Source organism: Tripterygium wilfordii, chromosome 3 (genome assembly GCF_013401445.1).
Source record: "Tripterygium wilfordii isolate XIE 37 chromosome 3, ASM1340144v1, whole genome shotgun sequence".
Classification (NCBI taxonomy): Eukaryota; Viridiplantae; Streptophyta; class Magnoliopsida; order Celastrales; family Celastraceae; genus Tripterygium; species Tripterygium wilfordii.
This window is the reverse complement of record NC_052234.1, coordinates 2236893-2250100: the sequence shown is the minus strand read 5'-3', so window position 1 is coordinate 2250100 and position 13208 is coordinate 2236893. Positions and strand designations below refer to the sequence as shown.

General features: G+C 35.9%; 2 protein-coding genes across 4 annotated transcripts; one reads left to right on the top strand and one right to left on the bottom strand.

The window, feature by feature from the left end:
* The first annotated feature begins 153 nt into the window (after positions 1–153).
* Positions 154–4412, top strand: LOC119988541 (histone chaperone ASF1B-like). Its single transcript, XM_038833614.1, has 3 exons — positions 154–433; positions 3502–3617; positions 3724–4412. The coding sequence occupies exons 1-3, from the start codon at positions 325–327 to the stop codon at positions 4075–4077; spliced, it is 579 nt and encodes a 192-aa protein (XP_038689542.1). The 5' UTR covers positions 154–324; the 3' UTR covers positions 4078–4412.
* Positions 4413–5489: 1077 nt separating this feature from the next.
* LOC119987114 lies at positions 5490–11410 on the bottom strand. 3 transcript variants are annotated; one of them, XM_038831868.1, is made up of 6 exons: positions 11252–11410; positions 10391–10572; positions 9917–9970; positions 8603–8838; positions 5988–6113; positions 5490–5902 (listed from the first exon to the last, which is right to left on the bottom strand). In XM_038831868.1, exons 2-6 carry the CDS (start codon positions 10551–10553, stop codon positions 5762–5764), a joined length of 720 nt encoding a protein of 239 aa, XP_038687796.1. In that variant the 5' UTR covers positions 10554–10572; positions 11252–11410; the 3' UTR covers positions 5490–5761. The 3 variants fall into 3 exon arrangements, with proteins under 3 accessions (XP_038687796.1, XP_038687816.1, XP_038687805.1); XM_038831888.1 differs by having other exon boundaries at positions 9917–9967; XM_038831877.1 differs by having other exon boundaries at positions 10391–10598; positions 11252–11386.
* Positions 11411–13208: the final 1798 nt, after the last annotated feature.

The window sequence follows — 13208 nt, the reverse complement described above, 5'->3', positions numbered from 1 at the left end:
TTTTTATTTTTTTTATGAAATATACATGAATTGGAGCTCTAATCAATTCTCCCGCCAAAGCTTTGTCACCGGCTCCTCCGGTCGCTCATACTAGCATTTCCCGGTTGAAACAAAATCCCCAATTTAACCCCCATAAACATAAACCCGAACAAACCTTTCTTTAATTTCTTGTTTCTGTGAAAACCTGCTAGCGATTCACGATATAAATTTCTTCTATTAGGGTTTGGGTTTTAGTTCGATGAAGGCTGTAGGAGTTAGGGTTCCTGTCAATTCCTGCCTGAATCCATCCTTCGACTGTTCCTTGCTTTCTCCGGATTCGCCACAATGAGTGCTGTTAACATCACGAACGTTACGGTTTTAGATAATCCGGCGCCCTTCTCCTCCTCTTTCCAGTTTGAGATCTCCTACGAATGCTTGACCCCTCTCAAAGACGGTACTCTCTCTCTCTCTCTCTCTCCCTCTCTCCCTTTCTCTCTCTTTGTGTGTGAGCTTTTCTTTCCTCTCTTTGATTTTTGATTTTACTCTGTTTCATTTTTTTTCTTTCGTTTGGGGTTCTATTCTTCTTAGTTCGGGTGTGGAAAAAAAAAACAATGACTTTATTTTCTCAGAGGGGTTGTCTGGAGGACCAAATTGAGGCTAAGTTCTTGGCTCACATTGTCGGTATGTGTGGTCGGTTACAGGAGTCAACTCCAGAGAACTTTTTGTCTGATCTTTTGTGTGGTTTACCATGTATATACAGGGGGTCTTTCAAGTGATGTGATTTTTGACATAAAATTGTGTTGTCAAATTATAGAAGATGCTTCTTTTTGTTCTTGTAATGTCGAAAATTGTGTGTTTTCTGTTATATACTGTGATTTTCTCAGGAAATAGAGGTGTGGAAAGCAGTCTTGAGGCAGCAATCGAAAATTTTGGTTGAACACTCTTTATGTAATATCTTGCTACAACTATTTTTTGATTATGTGCTTCTCAAAATGAGAATATTTTTCCCTTTTATTTCCCTATTAAGTGAATGGACAGTAACCGTGGGGCTTGAAAGAGTCGGAAGATGTCCCAGGTCCACCTTCCAATGCTGAGGCCAATTTGAAGGATTTTTCTAGTTTGAAGGCCCAATATCTGGTTCAAAGGTCCTGTGTATACAGACCTGAATTTCTCTGATGGCCGAGCTTAATTAGATTTTAATTTTACATTCGAGGCTTCCTCTTTGGAAGTTGTGACAATAGTCAATTTCTAGAGATTGTCGGTTATTAGGGTTAAAATTAGAACACTTGAGTTTGAATGAATAAAAATCAGAATTGAAGGTGACTGTACTTCTGCTGTAACTATATATGAATTGAAGTAGAGGAAAATAAGGAAATGTAGGTTCTTTAAAATCACCAGTGATTTCTTGGTATCCACCAAAGAACCTGTTGGGTCATAAAATCGGATTCTTTTGTAATTCTGATCCTTTAGATACTTTCTTTCTTTGAGTATTATTTCGTAAATTCTAATAGGAAACTAATGGGACTGCAAATGACAAGGATTGACTAACATATTAAACTATTAAAAAAAGAACATTTTAGTAGTGACAATGAAAACATTCCAGTGAATCTGTGTAGATATTATATGAGAATGCAGAAAAACCATATAAAATTAAATCAAAACTATTTACTTTAGAGATAATTCCATTTCTATGTCTCATTGTTTGTTTCATCTGTCAGTTGATGTATTTTGGAGCTTATTATCGCCTGCATCACTCTCCCATGGCTTCAAAATAATTGTCATGGATATTTGAAATGCCAAAATAGCCAAATTGCTCAAAGTACATGATTGGATTATTTATTTGGATTTTAACTCAAGCATTATGTTGGGTTCTCCTTCTCGGTAGTAGGTAATGGCACCAGTAATATCTTCTTGTAATCTGCATGTTCAACCCAAACAACAAACTTTGTAGTAACGAGAAAATAAGTGAATTGCATAGGCACTGCCATATTGACTGGATTGCCATTTTGAATAATGAAGATAGGCTCTTGCGTCTGTTGTACTTCAATCATCTTTGTCTTGATTTCACTTTCTTGCAAATTTACTAGGACAATCAGTTTCACCATGGCTGAAGTCTTCACTTCTTTGCCTTCATCATCATCAATATTTTTATGAGATGATAATCTTGTTGAATGAAGCTAAGCAGTAGGTTTTCCATTGTCTCCTATAGTGGCATTTGTTATGTTTGCTTCTTTAATTTCTTGCCGACTTGCTGAAATTCTTCTTTTGGCAATTGGCATGCAACTTTGGAGGTTTTTTTTTTTCTATGTCTATTGTTTACTGTTCTGATATGTTAATTTGCTCTCTTTTCTAGTTGTCGGTGTGTGTCCTTTTATCTGTTGGTTAGTTGACTATGGTCGTACTTTTTGTTTTTTGTTTGCTGTATTTTCTTTTCTTGATCTTTGATTATCAGCCCATCTGTTGGTTGGCCAATTCAACTTTCTAAGTTATGCAAACAAATTTTAATCCTTTTGAGCATTTCATCCTATTCTTACATATGTATGGACATGATTTCCTTTCTACTGTACTGCATGGTTTTCATTTGATGTTTCGAAGTTGGTTCAATTTTAGAGAGTGCCTTTTGGTTACCTGGCTGACAGATGATTATGTTGCAAAGTAGTATGCATGAAGCCTTTGTTTCCTACTTCAGTACCAGATTGAAGGTAACTGCTGCTTGGTGTTGAATGATGTCATAGGGTTTCTAATTTTTTTGTATAATTAAGGGAACGGAGAATTGGACCGAGGGAGAAGCATTGATTGTCATATGTATCCTGCACAGCTTCTGTTTATTTGTTACACAGCTATAGAGATTACAACGTACTTATTCACTTTGCTTCCTTTTAGGCTATTAGGCTTCCCAAGCTCGTCATGCAAAAATTTCATGGATGGATATAATTGAGAATCTCAGTGTTGATCATTTCTTGTAATGTGTGTGCCTGTGTGTGTTTCCTGGGATCCTGTTGTGTTGATGGTTGACAGAAGTAAAATAATTTTTATGTGCTGATGGCTATTAGTACGTTAATTATAGCTAGAAGTTCTCCTTTAATCATTGGCACTTGTGATTACTTTTCAAACTGAGAAATCACATCCATGCAAGTAGATCTGTAATCCTACTTTGAGAGTTAAGTTTTTATGATTTTCTCTTTTGATTGATTCTGGAGGTTGTTTTGGGGATTCATGTCATGATTCACATTATGTCATTTCTCATCAGGAGTATAATCTGACTTCAGTGTATAAAGAATTGTAGGGACTACAAATTTAATGTAGATAAATGTATCTTCTCAACAAATTACTTGCGCTTGTTATCGTGAGTATAATAATATGGATTCAGTGTATGAGTAGGTGTTGGGACTAATAAATGTTGAGAAATATATGTGCTCAACAGATTATTCTTCTTCTTCGTAGCTTTCTCTGAAGCCTCGTGAATTTACACTACTCCCTTTACAGATTCTAACAAAATTCTTTTTGCTTTTATCTATTCAGATTTGGAATGGAAACTTATCTATGTGGGATCTGCTGAGGATGAGACATATGATCAGCTTCTAGAGAGTGTGCTTGTTGGTCCTGTCAATGTTGGCAATTATCGTTTTGTGTTTCAGGCAATCTTTACGGACTCTTCAGTCTTCAATCCGTTGCAAAATATGTACCTATGTAATTTGTTTAAGAAGTACATTTGATTATAAACTTGGTTTGTATGCATTGCAGGCAGACCCACCAGACCCATCAAAGATCCGTGAAGAAGATATTATTGGTGTGACAGTGCTTTTGTTGACCTGCTCTTATCTTGGTCAGGAGTTTATTCGAGTGGGATACTATGTGAACAACGATTATGATGATGAGCAGTTAAGAGAAGAACCGCCTCCAAAGCTTTTGATTGACAAGGTTCAAAGGAACATTTTAACCGACAAGCCTAGGGTGACAAAATTTCCCATAAATTTCCATCCTGAAAATAATGAAACTGCAGACAAACCCCAACCAGATCAACCAGCTGAAAATGATGGTGATGGAGAACAACCACGCACTTCACCTGATCAAACCTCAGACAAGGATGAACCTTAGTTTTTGCAGTAGCAGGTTTCTTGTTCATGGTACATGGCATGATAGGTTCGTGATGTTTGCCACAATTTTAGATGACCTTATCCACAGCATTAGTTGGCTTCACAATCATCTAACATAGAAATTTTAGAAATTGATGCATGCTGTAAGTGGATTGACCTGACCGGTGGTTATAGCACCAATTAAACTCATTACCTTTTTGTGCATTTAGAATTTTGGTTTGTGTAATGATGTCAGGAGGCGGTTCTTTTGTTAGCTCTAGCAATTTTGTGCTTGAAACTGAAAAACTTGTATTTAAAAGTTGAAACTGATTGAAATGTCATGTGAATTTTGTTGCACTACAATGTATCTGATTTGAATATAATAATGAATGGTAAGATTCATTAGGTTATGTATTCTTTTATATTGGTTTCTTGTTGAACAATATTCAGATGAGGAGCAGTCGACAGTTTGACTCCATGCATCTCCACTTGACTCGGGGATATAGTTCAATTGGTAGAGCTCAGCTCTTGCAATTGGGTCGTTATGATTACAGATTATATGTCTAATTGTCCATGCGATAGTATGAATATTTTGTACCTGAGTGAGGTAGGATGGGTGGTTGGTAAACTGAATGTACATGGACGGTAGCTGGGGTAAAGTTATAGGAAATGGGACTGGCATCTCTGAAACATGAAAAATAGGTTTCTGGTTTGCTACCTTTAATTGTGAAATAGAGACCAGGAACAAGAATGGAGCACTGTACTTTGAGCCTTCAATGTCTAATACAGTAAGCAATAGCATTTTATTATGGGAGTTACCTCTGTTGTTTGGCATCAAAAATTATAGAAAACATAAACTGCATAACAAAGGTTCTTCTGTTAGCAATCCTGCAAATTCGGTAAATAAATAAAATGCAGACAAACATACAAGAAAAAGTGTTGATCAAGAGACGATAAATCATTGTAGAAAATTATATAGTAGAATCTGCAAATAGATCTCAGAGTTCGTGCATACAAGAAGAAAAACTCAATCAAGGTTAACATCCATTCAGCCGAAGAAAGAGCGAGCGACAAGGCTAAACTTCAGGGGTCTTGTTGCATATTTTCCAAACACTAAATACAATGTATAATTTTTTTAACCTACAATGAAATGTAAATCAATCCAATCTAAAACAATAAAATCCAATCCAACCCACTCTATTATAATGCTTATCAAATATCATTGGATATGCCTTAAACATCCAGATGGTTTATCCCAAATGTCAACTTTTAGCAACTGAATGCAAAATAAGCAGATACTTCTGAAAAAACCCAGGAAACCAATTAACCAAGGGCATATTTTTCCTACAACTTACAATACACAATGCATTCCAGGTTCTACACATTCTTTTGGTTCATGAGAGATCAATAACCTTTGAAACTACACATAACACAGAGCATCCAAATGTCGATTTGTCTGAAATTATAGAGTAACTAAACCAAAATTTCAAGGTGGTGGGCATAATACAGTCACAATCTTATACACAGAAGGACGAAAAAAATTCAGAATTAAAACAAATTCACAATAACTTTAGCACTTATGAAATCAAAATTACAAAATAAATAGGTACCACATGTTAGCCAGCAACCTTGCAGAAATTAGTGGTCCTTCTTTTCTAACTGTCTCTATTGATTTGCCATTCAGTCAGAGAAGAAAACAAGACACTTCATTTCTTGCCTCTTTTTCTTTTTAAGGGGGAAATTTTTGTTGATTGCTTTGCAGTCTCCACGTTTGAATCAACTCCTACCATCCTCCTTGATCTCTTCCTCTGTCGCTGCCTTCCTTTGCTTTTCTTTTTTGGATTTTTCTACCCAACGGCAAAAATTAGCTTAACTACATGCACATCTGGCAAAACCACATAATTCAATTAGAAAGGATCTTAATTAACCAACCTCTGCCAGAGCTATAATTCGAGCATTCATTTCCATGGGAGTCTCCTGGTTCTCAATTTCCCCATCACTGTTGAGCATAGTCGTCAACCGACCTTCCTTCAGTAATTTCTCAGATCGACCATGTCTCTACAATAATAAAATGCATTCCTTTTATGTCAACTTCAGAAGTTCTACATTAAACCTAATACAATCATAACAATCTCGACTTCAACTTGATCATATTAAGAGTAACGGAACCTATGGAAAATACTAGCACTGTCTTCCTTTTATGCCCGACAAGAAGGTTTTTCCTAGAAAAGGATGTTCCCAGTCCCTCCAATTCCATAACACATGATATAAGACTATCATATCACCAGAACAAGCTAACAAGAAAAAGTTTAAGCTTCATTGCTGACAGCATATTCCCCTCTACTAATAATAATGGGTCAAACTTCAGACAAGTTTTAGAGAGTGAAGCTTATGGTTCACCTCAAACTATACAAGTTCAACCAGACTTATTGAAGATCATAACCTAATCTTAGCCTGTTAAGAACTCAGCTAATCTTTTTAACCTACCTATATCAAGTGAGTTGACTGCTTAGTTGGTCAATTAACAAGAACAAAACGATGGAAAGAGAGAATATGGCTACAAAAGAAGGGTGGTGATAGTTGTGCTTCTGTGAAGTGTGAAGTGACATTCTCCCTCAATGCGCTTGAAGATTATGCAACGAACACCATACACAGAGACACCATGACACTTGCAAATATGCATGCATTCATCCCTATTGTCTGCATGATGTTATTGAAGATCATAACCTAATCTTAGCCTGTTAAGAACTCATCTAATCTTTTTAACCAACCTATATCAAGTGAGTTGACCACTTAGTTGGTCAATTAACAAGAACACAACAATGGAAAGATAGAATGTGGCTACAAAAGAAGGGTGGTGATGGTTGTGCTTCTATGAACTGTCATTCTCCCTCAATGCGCTTGAAGATTATGCAATGTACTATGAACACCATACGCAGAAACACCATGGCACTTGCAAATGTGCATGCATTCATGCCTCGTCTGCATATGGCCCATGCACTAGCTTCAAATTTTGAATCCACATTTGGATACTATCCTCCCACCATCTGACATTATACCAAGGTTATCAAAACCAGACCGGCCTGTCAACCGGTGACCGGCTCTCTGTCCGATCGTAGAGGCTATGTAAACCGGTAAGTTAGTAAACTGCCGTTTTCAAAGAACCGGTTTGGAGCTGCCACTTTAGACCGGTTGATTAAATTGTAAAATTTTTGAAAACTTGCTCCTGGTAGGATTTGAACTCATAACCTTATGTTAAAAATAGGATTTGAACTCATAACCTTATGTTGAAAAGACCAATGCTCTAACCAACTTAGCTATTATAATTTTTTGTTTAAAGGGATACATTAATTGAATATATGATCTTCCCTAAAAATACCCTTACACATTATAATACATATATTATGCTGTATTTCAAAAATTAAATTTATTAAAATTGGTTGTAATAACAAAGATATTACTTTATTGAATATAAATAAAGAAAAAAGAAATGAACTTATTGAATTTATTGAAATTTGTTGTAATATACATATGATTCTGTTAATAAATATATATCTATTAAATTTTATATTGAACCTGTTCGAACCCGATCTAATCCCGATTGAACCATGGACCAGTAAATTTTCCGGTTCAATGGCCAGTCCGGTTAACCTTGCATTATACTGATGATACCTTCTAAGTATTATTCTTGCAATGAAGCGGGAAAATGCCTATTATTTTCATGATTTGTGAATATTATTTCCTGCGATCTTGTTCAGCGGAACCATTCTTAATTTTTCTTTTTTCCCTTGGACAGGACAGACATGATATAATATCAAATTGAATTTACACCTAGAAACTCAAATGATTACCAAAATAATCCAACTCAAGTAAACGGTTAAAAAAAACAAGTTCTAACCAACCAATATCTCTTTGGAAAAACAATAACAACAATGGTAACTGAACACCCTCAACCCAAAAAAAGAAAAGTAAATAAAAGAAAAAGGGAAGCAGACCTGTCAAGAGCATATGATATGCTAAAGGTGAGTGGGGGATACAGTTTCAAAGGCAGTGCCTCACACTAAGTATGCTTAAACCCTTAAAAAGACCCATTGCATCGATCTAGGGTCTGGTGCTTACCAAGTTAATCAAGATGCTGAGGAAGAGAATGTGTTAAAAGAGGAATTTGGGTGAAACCATCGCAATACAGGAAAGGGAAATGGAAAAAAAAAATCATTATGATTCCTTGTTCCAAAAAATTACTTTAACATCCTGCAGAATTGGGGGTTGTTTTTATTAAATCAAAGAATATAAATGGTTTAGATTCAGATAAATAGTGAGTTTTTCCATGGAAGTATCACAAAAGAATGAGAACACCTAACGGTAGATTGTTCTCGGTGAAATGCATTGGCACATGGAAACAGACAAAGTCAGAAGGGTGGTGGCCAATTTATCCTCATGCATCCAAGTGACGATCCCTCCGAACAAAAGTTTGCCAAATGGTTGAGACAGTAGTAGTGTACCACAACAAATATTTTCTTTAAGAAATGAAATATGCAATTCCTTACCTTGGAATTAAGATGAGCCCTCATAGTCTCCTCAGTCAAGCAGACGATACGAGGGCAAAGCCTGCACTTAAAAACTGATTTGCTTTTCATTATGCAGTCTGGCATGTCTTCTGGTACTGATACCTTCTCATGTGTGATTTTGGACAATTTCTTTGGCATTTCAGGTTCATGTTTGCCAGATAACTGACAATGGACAAGAATTTTTCTTTCCTTTCCGCTTTCATTATCATCTTCATCTACAAACCAGCCATGGTCTAATAATGTCAAAAATCCACGAGGATACCTTTTCCTTTGTCCTTCCAAGAAAGAACAAAAGCATGCATTTTTAAAGTTACATGTAAATGTAATAAATTATTGGATTCTAGCAATTCGAACAACATCAGTTACCACTATGATATTACGAAACCAGCATGCTTACAAACCAATATAAATGCACTGCTAAACTTGATACCCAAATGAAAAGACGAAAAAAGCGGACTTGTAACATCACAAATATATTTTCTTTATGTTTATTTTTAACAACAATAGTCTGCAACAGTGGCAGCTAATATTGTCATATTCATAACTAATGTGAAGGTAAATTAAGCCACTAAATTCTTGACAAGGTTAGGCCCTTTCAGGGGTTCTGGATTTACTGAAATTGTTCATTTATCTTCAATTTCTCAAGAATCTCTCCTCTGTCTACTTCTGTCCTCGCCCCAAAAATAAATAATATGTTTGTTCATCTTTTGGGAGAAACCACCTTGGTGCTCTTCTCTATTTGTTTGCTTTGGCAGTAAAAAAATAAATAATATGTAGCGTACCGCATCAATGAGAAGTGAATGACAAATTAAAAGCCCTCAACTCGCTTAAAGGAAACGTCATCTGGGAGTGGTTGTAGATAATGCTTAGCGTTGAAGTCATGCGTCAAATCACTGGCCTATGTGTTCTTCTCTTTTTCTAAACCTTATATGTTTATTTACAAAACAAATAACTAACAGCTACAAGAATTCATGGTAGCAAAGGTTGTAGGCAAGAAAATCACAGAGTATGACATCAGGGGACCAGAGCCTTCTTTTCTTTCTTGGACATCCAAGAAGAGATGCAATCCTAAACGTTGAGGGAAATGAGAGCCTAATTCTTACTTACTCTAATATCCGCTCTTGTTTGAGTTAGAGTAACTAACAAGTTAATTTAAGTTGGCTCATTGGCAAGGGCTGTTCTTGAACTTAAATATATTGGTTTTACAACATGGCACAAAACGTATATATTCACTTTTTCAAGGAGTTGGCTAACTTGTGACATGTTTAACAGCTAAACAAAGATACATAGTACCTGATGCGTCAACACCAATCTCATTTCCCGAGCTATCCTCACTTTCATATCCTGCTATATAGATATCCACAGAAAAGAAACAGCATCTAACAATTAGTACACTCAAAAAAAGTTATTGATACAAATCATATTCGTAGAATAAGAACTTTCTTCAGGCTTAAAATATAGAGATTTAACTCCCATCTCCCAATGCAGATACCATCAAAACACAAACAGACTTTGAAAAAATAAAACACAAACAATGAAATCAATTTGTTGATTAACACATGAACACCACAAAGTACCAAAATAAATAACACAAGCAAAATCATAACACAAACCAGAAGTACCCAAACATATACACGATTAAAAAACAGAACAACTCATTCAGCAAAAAAAAAAAAGCTTTTGCATCTCAAATTGTCGACACAATAGCACAGAGTTCTAATATTCAGAGATGAACAAAGAAAGATAAACAGAACAGTGTGAACAAACCAGATGAGGTGGAACGAGGCTCAGCATTCTCATTCACCTCCCCTTCTGATCCTTCACTAGCTTCCTCTACTTCGACTTCAGAGTCAGAAGAAGATGCCCGTGATGAATCTGAGCCATCGCTGTTATCTCCGTAATCAAGCCTGTAGAATCTTCTCTTTATCATACCTAATTTGCTGCTTCAACTGCAAAATAAACACCAAAGCAAGGACTAGTACAGCATCATCAAAGAGGATTTCATGCCCCAGAATCCAAAATAATATTTTCGATGAAGCTTTTAACAGTATTCATTCAAGAGAGAGAGTGTATTTACAGGGACAGATCAATAATCAATAAAAGAAGAAGAAGTGAAGACGTGTGCAATTTGCCCCGCATAGGCGGACGGACAGACTAGGGTTCTGGTGGTGTTTGGTTTGTACTGTCTTCCCAAGAACTAATTTCCAAGAGAACCCAGTCCAAACAGGTCCACTGCTTAAGCAAAGCTCTTGAGCCTAATATGACTAAGTTTCATCAGACTAATAGTTTCATGAGATAATCATCGTATCAGATGTAAATTGTTTACAAATATGATAAAGCTTTGATTGACCAATTTTATGCCAAAGTTCAAATTGGCACCATAACCTTTAATTGCAAGTTAAGACTTTATACATACTAGCCGAACAGAATTATTTGTGACGAAAATTTATCAGGTGGCTCTCTCTCACGGACCAACCCATCTCCGACCAAAATTCAGTGTCTTCTCCGAAAAAGGAGGACATGATTATGTTTCTGCTATGCCGGGTATCACACTAGTGATTCCCGGCAGCCACGGCCACCCCGGCCATTGTTGGCCGAGTCAGCTATACAGAGAGAGAGTGGCAATACCTAGCGTGTCCTCACTCTCGGCGGCTACTGGAGGCAGTTTGGATTCTCCGGCGGTCGTCCTACTCTGCTGGTAACTGTAGTGTCAAAGGGGCGCGGCTGCTAGGTTTATGAGGAAAAGTGGCGCGAGTGGGGTGGAGGATGAAGAAAAGAGTTTTCTTTAGGTTTTGACAGAATTTTATTATTTAAGTTTGACCCATCTAGTGTTTTTTTCCTCCAGATTTCACCCACTTTTTTTTTATTTACACTTCATTTCATTTAAGCCCTTAATTATTGTCTTTCATTTGCCCCACCATAGTCAATTTGTCCTATCCAAAAATCGGGCCTTTACATAGCCAAATAAGTTTATTAATTGGCTTTGAATGAATATGATTTTTACTTATTTCGGAATAATACACTTTAGGACTCTGTAATTATTTTTTTTGTTTTGTATTATTTTCACATTTCGAAAATATGTCAATTATTCCCTTGCTACAAATTTCATGGACGACTATGTAAGAATTTCATAAAGCACTGCTATTGAGAGTGTGAAATATTTTGCGAAAGTAGCTATTTCTATCTTTGGTCCTGAGGATTTGAGGTCTCCCAACAGCAACGACATTGATATATATCCTTTAATGGTTATAACTATACAATGGGATACTACCTAGCCGATGGTATATATCCTTCATGAGCTACTTTCGTGAAATCAATCACCTTGTCACAAACTACAAAGACCAAACACTTTGCAAGGTGTCAAGAATGTGCAAGAAAATATGTGGAATGTGCGTTTGAAGTGCTACAATTACGATTTGTGATTGTCCTTTGACCTGCTCGTTATTTTGAGACTGAAATACTTAAAGTCATTATGCTTGCATGTGTCATATTGCACAACATGATAGTTGAGACGAACAGCATCTACACCTTCAACCAAATATGTCTTTCATATATGATCAAATCGATAAAAGTCCTCCACCAATAGAAGTGTCAGATGACCACGCATATGAACTTCAGGATTTCATGGATCAATATTTTCAAATCAAAGATAAGGAAGTTCATTCTTAGCTCTAAACTGATCTTATTGAACATTTATGAAATATTCATAGTGAATCTTAGTTGTACTATTTGCATTGTATTTTAATTATCTTATTAGAGAAGTGTAACTTGCAAGTAGTTTTAAGTCAATATAATATTGTTATTTGTTTTAAGATTTATCCGGTTAAATAGAAAATATAAATATAAAATGTTGTTTATATTTAAATAAATTTAAGTCAAATAAAAATAAATATTGTTTGTCATACTAAAAACAAGTTGATTTACGTCACTTGATAGACAAAAAAATAATTGGTACCCTAATATTACAATTGGCCTCATGACATCATATGTTCTCATTATTTTAATATAAACAATTGTTTTCAAGAGCTACAGTGTTCCTCTATCTTTAGCGGAGCACTGTAGTGCCACGGCAATATAACAGGTTTGGTTCGATATTATAAAGGGACGGTTGTGGTGGTTTTTTTATGGGTTTTTTGATGATTGGTTCGTTAAAATATGATACAGGATGTGCTAAGCATTGTCGCTGGGATGCTCTTAAAACATCCATAATGGGACTTGTTTCAAGTGCTCCAAAACACACTTTCTCCATATATCTAGTGCTACATATCTACAATAGCAAGTTTTGAACACTCCAAAAATAAAGCAAAACTTAGAGCCACTCCACATTTGAAGTAGTTATTAGTTGATGAATAGTCAAGAGAGATATGACGAAAAAGAAGAGAGAGATGACGAAAAATAAAAGAGAGATGATGAAAAGAAAGAGGGAGAAAAAGAGTATGAAGTGTTGGCTCAAGTGTGCTCACTGTGAGTATATTGAAATGTAGCACTTGTTAAATGTATAGTTGTACGAGAATTGAGGTGTTTGGAGTATGGGCACAAACGTTTAGAGCAACTCCAATGGGGAATTAGTTTCAAGTGCTACATT